This window comes from Oncorhynchus clarkii, chromosome 13 (genome assembly GCF_045791955.1).
Source record: "Oncorhynchus clarkii lewisi isolate Uvic-CL-2024 chromosome 13, UVic_Ocla_1.0, whole genome shotgun sequence".
Classification (NCBI taxonomy): Eukaryota; Metazoa; Chordata; class Actinopteri; order Salmoniformes; family Salmonidae; genus Oncorhynchus; species Oncorhynchus clarkii.
In genome coordinates, this window is record NC_092159.1 from 4,269,958 (window position 1) to 4,282,552 (window position 12,595).

The 12,595-nt window shown below is 43.6% G+C and overlaps 1 protein-coding gene across 1 annotated transcript in view; it reads left to right on the forward strand.

The window, feature by feature from the left end:
* Positions 1–6,006: 6,006 nt before the first annotated feature.
* LOC139423711 (Na(+)/H(+) exchange regulatory cofactor NHE-RF2-like) overlaps positions 6,007–12,595 on the forward strand; it is a 25,592-nt gene continuing 19,003 nt past the window's right edge. Inside the window, exons 1-2 of the mRNA XM_071175323.1 lie at positions 6,007–6,232; positions 11,328–11,633. Coding sequence (XP_071031424.1) covers positions 6,026–6,232; positions 11,328–11,633 — 513 coding nt within the window. The 5' untranslated portion in view covers positions 6,007–6,025. The remainder of the gene's footprint in view (positions 6,233–11,327; positions 11,634–12,595) is intronic.

Sequence of the window (12,595 nt, forward strand, 5' to 3'; positions counted from 1 at the left end):
TTAGTGGTTCTTCAAGTTGAAACTGTGGGGAACCCCTATAAGGTCCCCTATAAGGACCCCTATAAGGAACCCCTTTAACGCCCCCTATAAGGACCCCTATAAGGACCCCTATAAGGAACCCCTATAAGGACCCCTATAAGGTCATCAAAGAACCCCTTTTAATGGATCCTCAAAGAACCAGAATCTTGTTTTAACCCCCCCCCCCCCATTATTATTATCAATATGCATAACAATAACAATAACAACAACAACACAATATTTTAGTTCTCAGTGTTTATTGTGACTTTAATGGCAAAGCAAAATGTAAAAAATATTTAAATGTATTTATTTGTTATTTTACCGTTATTTTACCAGGTAAGTTGACTGAGAACATATCCTCATTTACAGCAACGACCTGGGGAATAGTTACAGGGGAGAGGAGGGGGGATGAATTAGCCAACTGTAAACTGGGGATGATTAGGTGACTGTGATGGTATGAGGGCCAGATTGGGATTTTAGCCAGGACACCGGGGTTAACACCCCTACTCTTACGATAAGTGCCATGGGATCTTTAATGACCTCAGAGAGTCAGGACACCCGTTTAACGTCCCACCCGAAAGACAGCATCCTACACAGGGCAATGTCCCCAATCACTGCCCTGGGGCATTGGGATATTTTTTAGACCAGGGGAAAGAGTGCCTCCTGCTGGAGATATGAGGTAAAGTCCCAGCAGAGCCCGAAGTCCGATGGGTATATCCTCTGGTGTGTTGATGTTAATGTGTTGATGTTCTCCGTATCCACAGCCAGAATCAAATCAAATCAAATCAAATGTATTTATATAGCCCTTCGTACATCAGCTGATATCTCAAAGTGCTGTACAGAAACCCAGCCTAAAACCCCAAACAGCAAGCAATGCAGGTGTAGAAGCACGGTGGCTAGGAAAAACTCCCTAGAAAGGCCAAAACCTAGGAAGAAACCTAGAGAGGAACCAGGCTATGAATGATTTAGCAGTGCATGGGGATCAAACAGGTTTCCTGTAGGGAGGGTGAAGTCTGTGAATCCAAAAAAATAGTCATTATACAGATGATTAACAAAACATGCACACGACAGTATTCATACCTTGGTTTCTGTGGTGAATGTGAATGAAAAAACCTGTTTTAATAATGGTTTTCATGCACATACCTTGTCCATAATGTAGAGGCCTGTGGGATATTTATTGAAGAGGCAAGGGAGGAGGATGGTATGTGATCTGCATAACATACCAATACCTATTGACATACCTTTTTATGCCTCCTCGTCTTCATGCCTGCAGACACAGACACAAAAGTGAGCAGTTCAGTCATCTGCACCCAATACAGCTAGCTGTCAACATACTCTTATAGCCTTCAACATATTCTTATAGCCTACAGTACATATTCTTATAGCCTTCAACATATTCATATAGCCTACAGTACATATTCTTATAGCCTTCAACATATTCTTATAGCCTTCAACATATTCTTATAGCCTACAACATATTCTTATAGCCTTCAACATATTCTTATAGCCTACAACATATTCTCATAGTCTTCAACATATTCTTATAGCCTACAGTACATATTCTTATAGCCTACAACATATTCTTATAGCCTTCAACATATTCTCATAGCCTACAACATATTCTTATAGCCTACAGTACATATTCTTATAGCCTTCAACATATTCTTATAGACTACAGTACATATTCTTATAGCCTACAGTACATATTCTTATAGCCTTCAACATATTCTTATAGCCTTCAACATATTCTTATAGCCTTCAACATATTCGTATAGCCTTCAACATATTCTTATAGCCTACAGTACATATTATTATAGCCTTCAACATATTCTTATAGCCTACAGTACATATTCTTATAGCCTACAGTACATATTCTTATAGCCTTCAACATATTCTTATAGCCTTCAACATATTCTTATAGCCTACAGTACATATTATTATAGCCTTCAACATATTCTTATAGCCTACAGTACATATTCTTATAGCCTTCAACATATTCTTATAGACTACAGTACAGATTCTTATAGCCTACAGTACATATTCTTATAGCCTACAGTACATATTCTTATAGCCTTCAACATATTCTTATAGCCTTCAACATATTCTTATAGACTACAGTACATATTCTTATAGCCTTCAACATATACTTAGAGCCTTCAACATATTCTTATAGCCTACAGTACATATTCCTATAGCCTTCAACATATTCTTATAGCCTTCAACATATTCTTATAGCCTTCAACATATTCTTATAGCCTACAGTACATATTATCATAGCCTTCAACATATTCCTATAGCCTACAGTACATATTCCTATAATCTACAGTACATATTCTTATAGCCTACAGTACATATTCATATAGCCTTCAACATATTCATATAGCCTTCAACATATTCTTATAGCCTTCAACATATTCTTATAGGCTACAGTACATATTCTTATAGCCTTCAACATATTCTTATAGGCTACAGTACATATTCTTATAGCCTACAGTACATATTCTTATAGCCTACAGTACATATTCATATAGCCTTCAACATATTCTTATAGCCTTCAACATATTCTTATAGCCTTCAACATATTCTTATAGGCTACAGTACATATTCTTATAGCCTACAGTACATATTCTTATAGCCTACAGTACATATTCTTATAGCCTTCAACATATTCTTATAGCCTACAGTACATATTCTTATAGCCTTCAACATATTCTTATAGCCTACAGTACATATTCTTATAGCCTTCAACATATTGTTATAGCCTACAGTACATATTCATATAGCCTTCAACATATTCATATAGCCTTCAACATATTCTTATAGCCTTCAACATATTCTTATAGGCTACAGTACATATTCTTATAGCCTACAGTACATATTCTTATAGCCTACAGTACATATTCTTATAGCCTTCAACATATTCTTATAGCCTTCAACATATTCCTATAGCCTACAGTACATATTCTTATAGCCTTCAACATATTCTTATAGCCTTCAACATATTCTTATAGCCTACAGTGCATATTCTTATAGCCTTCAACATATTCTTATAGCCTTCAACATATTCTTATAGCCTACAGTACATATTCTTATAGCCTTCAACATATTCTTATAGCCTACAGTACATATTCTTATAGCCTTCAACATATTCTTATAGCCTACAGTACATATTCTTATAGCCTTCAACATATTCTTATAGCCTACAGTACATATTCTTATAGCCTTCAACATATTCCTATAGCCTACAGTACATATTCTTATAGCCGTCAACATGTTCTTATAGCCTACAGTACATATTCCTATAGCCTACAGTACATATTCTTATAGCCTTCAACATATTCATATAGCCTACAGTACATATTCTTATACTCTTCAACATATTCGTATAGCCTTCAACATATTCTTATAGCCCACAGTACATATTCTTATAGCCTTCAACGTATTATTATCCTACAGTACATATTCTTCTAGCCTACAGTACATATTCCTATAGCCTTCAACATATTCTTATAGCCTACAGTAGATATTCTTATAGCCTTCAACATATTCATATAGCCTACAGTACATATTCTTATACTCTTCAACATATTCGTATAGCCTTCAACATATTCTTATAGCCCACAGTACATATTCTTATAGCCTTCAACGTATTATTATCCTACAGTACATATTCTTCTAGCCTACAGTACATATTCCTATAGCCTTCAACATATTCTTATAGCCTACAGTAGATATTCTTATAGCATACAGTACATATTCTTATAGCATACAGTACATATTCTTATAGCATACAGTACATATTCTTATAGACTACAGTACATATTCTTATAGCCTACAGTACATATTCTTATAGCCTACAGTACATATTCTTATAGCATACAGTACATATTCTTATAGCATACAGTACATATTCTTATAGCATACAGTACATATTCTTATAGCCTACAGTACATATTCCTATAGCCTTCAACATATTCTTATAGCCTACAGTACATATTCCTATAGCCGACAGTACATATTCTTATAGCATACAGTACATATTCCTATAGCCTTCAACATATTCTTATAGCTTACAGTACATATTCGTATAGCCTTCAACATATTCTTATAGCCTACAGTACATATTCCTATAGCCTCCAGTACATATTCTTATAGCCTACAGTACATATTCTTATAGCCTACAGTACATATTCTTATAGCCTACAGTACATATTCTTATAGCCTACAGTACATATTCTTATAGCCTTCAGTACATATTCTTATAGCCTACAGTACATATTCTTATAGCCTACAGTACATATTCTTATAGCCTACAGTACATATTCTTATAGCCTACAGTAGATATTCTTACCTCTTTGTTGATTGATTTCCACTGAATTGTGTCCATTTTCCATTTGCACAAATATGAAAAGATAGATGGTATCATCCTAAAACAATATACATTTAGATCATGCATGGTACAAACCTTATCTTAAATTGAGGAGATCTTTACATTATTCAGTTAAGTTCCTGCCGTCCTTTCAAATTCCAATCCAAATGTTTCAGTTGGGCAGTTAGGCTCCTGCAAGAACCCCCAACTACTAAGGAGGTTCCACGATGAACCCCACCTCCTATGGGGTTCTTGGAAGAACCTTTTGGGGGCAATTTTCAGTGCCAAGAACCCTAAGGTTCTTCAAAGAATGTTGAGGATCTTAGAAGAACCCTTGTTGAACCCCTAATTATTAGTGTACTCTCTCTCTGTCTCTCTCCATTCCTCTCTCTCAGCCTCTTTTCCTCTCTCTGTTTCTCTCTCTCTCTTCCTCTCTCAGCCTCTTTTCCTGTCTCTCTGTCTCTTTTCCTCTCTCAGCCTCTTTTCCTCTGTCTCTCTCTTTTCCTCTCTCAGCCTCTTTTCCTCTGTCTCTCTCTCTCTCTTCCTCTCTCTCAGCCTAATTTCCTCTGTCTCTCTCTCTTTTCCTCTGTCTCTTTCTTTCACAGCCAACAGATGAGGAAGACTTCCCTCTTATCCAGGTCGCAATCATGAAACTACCTGCCTGTTGCGGCTCCAAGTAGAAGTTGCTCATAGGCACAGATCTAGGATCAGATCACCCTCCCTCGACCCCGATCTTAACCATTAGACTGTGGTGTGCAAAACTGACCTTAGATCAGTGTATCCAGACTATATAACGGAAAATAGATGTATTATCAGACGTGGGACTCGGGCAGCAGGTATATAAGCGCTTCCTGGATCTATTTTAGCCTATATGGGCAATGTATCATCATATTTCTCCCAGGAGTGTTTTTACAGCAGAGTGTATGTGTCGCGCTGTGCAGGTGCGAACAGAACGGAACGCAGAGGCACCTGTTGCAGCGAAGAGTGAGACAGGATAGCCTTCTCTCTCTCTCTCTCTCTCTCTCTCTCTCTCTCTCTCTCTCTCTCACACACACACACACACACACACATACACACATACACACATACACACACACACACACACACACACACACACACACACACACACACACACACTGACGGGGATTTAGGCGACACAGACACACACTGACAGGGATTTAGACTACTGTGTGTGTGTGTGTGAAGCAGCTATTCCTTAATCTTTGATCTTCTGGATAAACCCTCGGGTAGGCTCGAGGTAATCTACTGTAATTCAGTGTCCTAGTTGAACAACTTTATGGTTATCTTTTTTCCAGCCCCGGGGACTGTGGGGTTAGTGTTAGACTGTGTGCTGCTGTTTCGGATTGATTGACATCTCTCCTCCTTTTGAGTAGCCAACGTGTATGTCTTTCTTTTTACTTTGTGGTTTGGATACTTTTGTCTGTGTTCAGCACAGTCACACCAATGCGCATCATCATGGCGAAAGGGGAGTTTTGGGCCGCGGATGTCTGTGATCGTTCATTCGGACTGAAACTCCTGTCCTACCTGGGATAGGTAGCCTAACGTAACCTGGTTCCCGGTTTGAGGAACTTCAGACTTTCATCGGACTCTAGATTTTTCACACGGACATTCTATAGAATGGAGTGGGAGCTGAGACCGCGGCTTTGTTTCCTAACGAAAGGGCCGCGCGGGTACGGCTTTCACCTTCACGGCGAGCGGAATAAAGGCGGACAGTTCATACGGAAAGTGGAACCCGGTTCGTCCGCGGAGCTTTCGGGGCTGCGCGCGGGGGACCGGGTCGTGGAAGTGAACGGGGAAAACGTGGAAGACGAGACGCACTATCAAGTGAGTGCTCTCTCTCTCTCTAAATTCAATTTAAATTCAAACGGCTTCATTGGCATGGGAAACATATGTTTACATTGCCAAAGCAAGTGAAATAGATTAACAAAAGTGAAATAATCAGAAATGAACAGTAAACATTACACTCACGAAAGTTTCAAAATAACAGAGACATTTAAGATGTTATATTATGGGTATGTACAGTGTTGTAACCATGTGCAAACAGTTGAAGTACAAAGGGGAAAATAAATCAACATAAATATGAGTTGTATTTACAATGATGTTTGTGCTTCACTTGTTGCCCTTTTCTTGTGGCAGAAAGTACAGGAAGTGCAGCTCAGTTTCCACCTCATTTTGTGGGCAGTGAGCACATAGCCTGTCTTCTCTTGAGAGCCAGGTCTGCCTACAGCGGCCTTTCTCAATAGCAAGGCTATGCTCACTGAGTCTGTACATAGTCAAAGCTTTCTTTAAGTCTGGGTCAGTCACAGTGGTCAGGTGTACTCTCTCTTTTGTCTCTCTCTCTCTCTCTGTGTGTGTGTGTGTGTGTGTGTGTGTGTGTGTGTGTGTGTGTGTGTGTGTGTGTGTGTGTGTGTGTGTGTGTGTGAGTGCGACTCGAGTGTGTGTGTCCGTTTGAGTGTGTGTGTCCGTTTGAGTGTGTGTGTGTGTGTGTGTGTGTGTGTGTGTGAGTGTGACTCGAGTGTGTGTGTCCGTTTGAGTGTGTGTGTCCGTTTGAGTGTGTGTGTGTGTGTGTGTGTGAGTGCGACTCGAGTGTGTGTGTCCGTTTGAGTGTGTGAGTGTGTGTGTGTGTGTTACAGTATGCGTGTGAACCACAGACAAGAGGTTACCTTCTACCTGTTTGCCCATTTAAGATTTAGATGTGATTAGATCCCATTTAGCCGACGTCAACGGTGACATCTAGTTTTCCTGGTGTCCGACACATAACGAAAAAGACATTACAGACGAACTTCCCGTAGCCTTAGGGGATGGACAGTGAACTGGGTCAAATGAGCCCTTATTGTCATGGGAATCAATGGAAGGTATTGTGGAGCTGGAACTATGTGTGTTAGTTGTGTTAAAAACAAACTCAGGTCTTTGAAACTGGGTTGAGGTTGTCACACCAACAGCTATTTGCCATAGATGTGGTCGGATCACCTTTTAACCCTTTAACTACCCCTGTCTCCAGCAGGGTTGGGGTCAAATCCAGTTCAATTCCAGCCCATTCAGGAAGTAGTCTACACTGAAATTCTAATTCTCTTCAATGAGGAAAATTTGGACTTGGAATTTGGTTTACTTTTAATTTAAATGGAATTGACAACCCTACTCTCCATGTTAACCTATTACTCTCTCTCTCTATATCTTCTCTCATCCTCTTTTTCATCTCTCTCTCTTCTTCTTCTTTCCTCTCCATAGTTTTTCATCTCTCTCTCTCTTCTTCTTTCCTCTCCATAGTTTTTCATCTCTCTCTCTCTTCTTCATTCCTCTCCATAGTTTTTCATCTCTCTCTCTCTTCTTCTTTCCTCTCCATAGTTTTTCATCTCTCTCTCTTCTTCTTCTTTCCTCTCCATAGTTTTTCATCTCTCTCTTCTTCTTCTTTCCTCTCCATAGTTTTTCATCTCTCTCTCTTCTCCTTACGTTCCTCTCTATAGTTTTTCTCTCTCACAATTTGTGCTTTATTGACATGACTATGAACGGACCAACAAAAATGTGATAGCAGTTAATAATTTACCCCCCTCTCTCTTTTCCTCCCTATATCTCTCCTCTCTTCCCTCCTCCCCCTCTCTCTTTTTCTCCCTATATCTCTCCTCTCTCCCCTCCCATCCTCTCTCTTTTTCTCCCTATATCTCTCCTCTCTCCCCCTCTCTCTTTTCCTCCCTATATCTCTCCTCTCTCCCCCTCTCTCTTTTTCTCCCTATATCTCTCCTCTCTCCCCTCCTCCCCCTCTCTCTTTTCCTCCCTATATCTCTCCTCTCTCCCCTCCTCCCCCTCTCTCTTTTCCTCCCTATATCTCTCCTCTCTCCCCTCCTCCCCCTCTCTCTTTTCCTCCCTATATCTCTCCTCTCTCCCCTCCTCCCCCTCTCTCTTTTCCTCCCTATATCTCTCCTCTCTCCCCTCCTCCCCCTCTCTCTTTTCCTCCCTATATCTCTCCTCTCTCCCCTCCTCCCCTCTCTCTTTTCCTCCCTATATCTCTCCTCTCTCCCCTCCTCCCCTGTCTTTTTTTCTCCCTATATCTCTCCTCTCTCCCCTCCTCCCCTCTCTCTTTTCCTCCCTATATCTCGCCTCTCTCCCCTCCTCCCCTCTCTCTTTTTCTCCCTATATCTCTCCTCTCTCCCCTCCTCCCCTCTCTCTTTTCCTCCCTATATCTCTCCTCTCTCCCCTCCTCCCCTCTCTCTTTTCCTCCCTATATCTCTCCTCTCTCCCCTCCTCCCCTCTCTCTTTTTCTCCCTATATCTCTCCTCTCTCCCCTCCTCCCCCTCTCTCTTTTCCTCCCTATATCTCTCCTCTCTCCCCTCCTCCCCTCTCTCTTTTTCTCCCTATATCTCTCCTCTCTCCCCTCCTCCCCTCTCTCTTTTCCTCCCTATATCTCTCCTCTCTCCCCTCCTCCCCCTCTCTCTTTTCCTCCCTATATCTCTCCTCTCTCCCCTCATCCCCTCTCTCTTTTTCTCCCTATATCTCTCCTCTCTCCCCTCCTCCCCTCTCTCTTTTTCTCCCTATATCTCTCCTCTCTCCCCTCCTCCCCCTCTCTCTTTTCCTCCCTATATCTCTCCTCTCTCCCCTCCTCCCCTCTCTCTTTTCCTCCCTATATCTCTCCTCTCTCCCCTCCTCCCCTCTCTCTTTTTCTCCCTATATCTCTCCTCTCTCCCCTCCTCCCCTCTCTCTTTTCCTCCCTATATCTCTCCTCTCTCCCCTCCTCCCCCTCTCTCTTTTCCTCCCTATATCTCTCCTCTCTCCCCTCCTCCCCTCTCTCTTTTTCTCCCTATATCTCTCCTCTCTCCTCTCTCCCCCTCTCTCTTTTTCTCCCTATATCTCTCCTCTCTCCCCTCCTCCCCCTCTCTCTTTTCCTCCCTATATCTCTCCTCTCTCCCCTCCTCCCCCTCTCTCTTTTTCTCCCTATATCTCTCCTCTCTCCTCTCTCCCCCTCTCTCTTTTCCTCCCTATATCTCTCCTCTCTCTCCCTCTCTCTTTTCCTCCCTATATCTCTCCTCTCTCCCCCTCTCTCTTTTCCTCCGTATATCTCTCCTCTCTCCCCCTCTCTCTTTTTCTCCCTATATCTCTCCTCTCTCCCCTCCTCCCCTCTCTCTTTTCCTCCCTATATCTCTCCTCTCTCCCCTCCTCCCCCTCTCTCTTTTCCTCCCTATATCTCTCCTCTCTTCCCTCCTCCCCTCTCTCTTTTTCTCCCTATATCTCTCCTCTCTCCTCTCTCCCCCCTCTCTCTTTTTCTCCCTATATCTCTCCTCTCTCCCCCTCTCTCTTTTCCTCCCTATATCTCTCCTCTCTCCCCTCCTCCCCCTCTCTCTTTTTCTCCCTATATCTCTCCTCTCTTCCCTCCTCCCCCTCTCTCTTTTCCTCCCTATATCTCTCCTCTCTCCTCTCTCCCCCTCTCTCTTTTCCTCCCTATATCTCTCCTCTCTCCCCCTCTCTCTTTTCCTCCCTATATCTCTCCTCTCTCCCCCTCTCTCTTTTCCTCCGTATATCTCTCCTCTCTCCCCCTCTCTCTTTTTCTCCCTATATCTCTCCTCTCTCCCCTCCTCCCCCTCTCTCTTTTTCTTCCTATATCTCTCCTCTCTCCCCCTCTCTTTTTCTCCCTATATCTCTCCTCTCTCCCCCTCTCTCTTTTCCTCCCTATATCTCTCCTCTCTCCCCCTCTCTCTTTTTCTCCCTATATCTCTCCTCTCTCCTCTCTCCCCTTCTCTCTTTCTCCCTATATCTCTCCTCTCTCCCCCTCTCTCTTTTTCTCCCTATATCTCTCCTCTCTCCCCCTCTCTCTTTTTCTCCCTATATCTCTCCTCTCTCCTCTCTCCCCTTCTCTCTTTTTCTCCCTATATCTCTCCTCTCTCCCCTCCTCCCCCTCTCTCTTTTCCTCCCTATATCTCTCCTCTCTCCCCCTCTCTCTTTTCCTCCCTATATCTCTTCTCTCTCCCCCTCTCTCTTTTCCTCCCTATATCGCTCCTCTCTCCCCTCCTCCCCTCTCTCTTTTCCTCCCTATATCTCTCCTCTCTCCCCCTCTCTCTTTTTCTCCCTATATCTCTCCTCTCTCCCCTCCTCCCCTCTCTCTTTTCCTCCCTATATCTCTCCTCTCTCCCCTCCTCCCCCTCTCTCCTCCTCTCTCTCAATTCAATTCAATTCAATTCAGGGGGCTTTATTGGCATGGGAAACATGTGTTAACGTTGCCAAAGCAAGTGAGGTAGATAATATACAAAAGTGAAATAAACAATAAAATGAACAGTAAACATTACACTCACAGAAGTTCCAAAAGAATAAAGACATTACAAATGTCATATTATATATATATATATATACAGTGTTGTAATGATGTACAAATGTACAAAAGGGAAAATAAATAAGCATAATTATAGGTTGTATTTACAATGGTGTTTATTCTTCACAGGTCACAAATCTTGCTGCTGTGATGGCACACTGTGGAATTTCACCCAGTAGATATGGGAGTTTATCAGAATCGTTTTAAAAAAAACAATTCTTTGTGGATCTGTGTAATCTGAGGGAAATATGTCTCTCTAATATGGTCATACATTGGGCAGGAGGTTAGGAAGTACAGCTTAAGTTTGGGTCAGTCACGGTGGTCAGGTATTCTGCCACTGTGTACTCTCTGTTTAGGGCCAAATAGCATTCTAGTTTGCTCTGTTTTTTTTGTTAATTCTTTCCAATATGTCAAGTAATTCTCTTTTTGTTTTCTCATGATTTGGTTGGGTCTAATTGTGTTGCTGTCTCTATCGCCCACTTCCCCCTAGGTAGTGTTTTCTCGTGGTTTGGTTGGGTCTAATTGTGCTGCTGTCTCTATCGCCCTCTTCCCCCTAGGTAGTGTTTTCTCGTGGTTTGGTTGGGTCTAATTGTGTTGCTGTCTCTATCGCCCTCTTCCCCCTAGGTAGTGCATCGTATCAGAACAGTGGAGCATCGCACCAGGTTGCTGGTCATCGACAAAGAGACAGATGATTACCTGCGTAGTCACGGGCTGGCCTGCACAGAGGACCTCGCCGTTGAGATGGGCAATCTCTCTCCCCGGCCCTCCCACTTCACTTCCCCCTCAGCCTCCCCTGTAGCCCAGGGGGAAGTCCTCTCACCCTCACCCATACACATCCTCACTAAAGCAGTCAAACACACCTCTGCCTCACCCAGAAGGACGGATACACGATCGCCGACGTCAAGCCTGATGATTGGCACCAAGAAAAGGGTAGGTGATGTGGTAGGGTAGATGGTAGATGGTATCTATTGAGTGGAGATACTTGGTCACTCTCTAAGCACATTTATGGACACACTACTGTCACCACTTTGGATAAGATTGTATGCTAAATGTTTTTTTTTGTTTAAATTGCCTCACTATTATACCAGGGTTACAATAGTTAACCCTTCCTTTTCAGTTCAGCTGTTCAGCTCCTAACTTGAATTGCAGGGTCTTTATCCACAAAGTGTGTAGGAGGTGGAGTGCTGATCAAGTCCATGCAGTCTTATTCATTATTATCTAAAATGTGAAACGTACCTCCCGAGTGGCGCAGCGGTTTTTCGGCATCACTACAGCCCCGGGTTCAATCCCAGGCTGTGTCACACCCGGCCGTGACCGGGAGACCCTTGAGGCAGCGCACAATTGGCCCAGCGTCGTCCGGGTTAGGGGAGGGTTAGGCCCAGTGTCGTCCGGGTTAGGGGAGGGTTTGGCCCAGTGTCGTCCGGGTTAGGGGAGGGTTTGGCCCAGCGTCGTCCGGGTTAAGGGAGGGTTTGGCCCAGTGTCGTCCGGGTTAGGGGAGGGTTTGGCCCAGTGTCGTCCGGGTTAGGGGAGGGTTTGGCCCAGTGTCGTCCGGGTTAGGGGAGGGTTTGGCCCAGCGTCGTCCGGGTTAAGGGAGGGTTTGGCCCAGTGTCGTCAGGGTTAGGGGAGGGTTTGGCCCAGTGTCGTCCGGGTTAGGGGAGGGTTTGGCCCAGTGTCGTCCGGGTTAAGGGAGGGTTTGGCCCAGTGTCGTCCGGGTTAGGGGAGGGTTTGGCCCAGCGTCGTCCGGGTTAGGGGAGGGTTTGGCCCAGCGTCGTCCGGGTTAGGGGAGGGTTTGGCCGGCCGGGATTTCCTTGTCCCATCGCACTCTAGCGACTCCTTGTGGTGGGCAGGGTGCCTGCAAGCTGACCTAGGTCACCAGCTGTACGGTGTTTCCT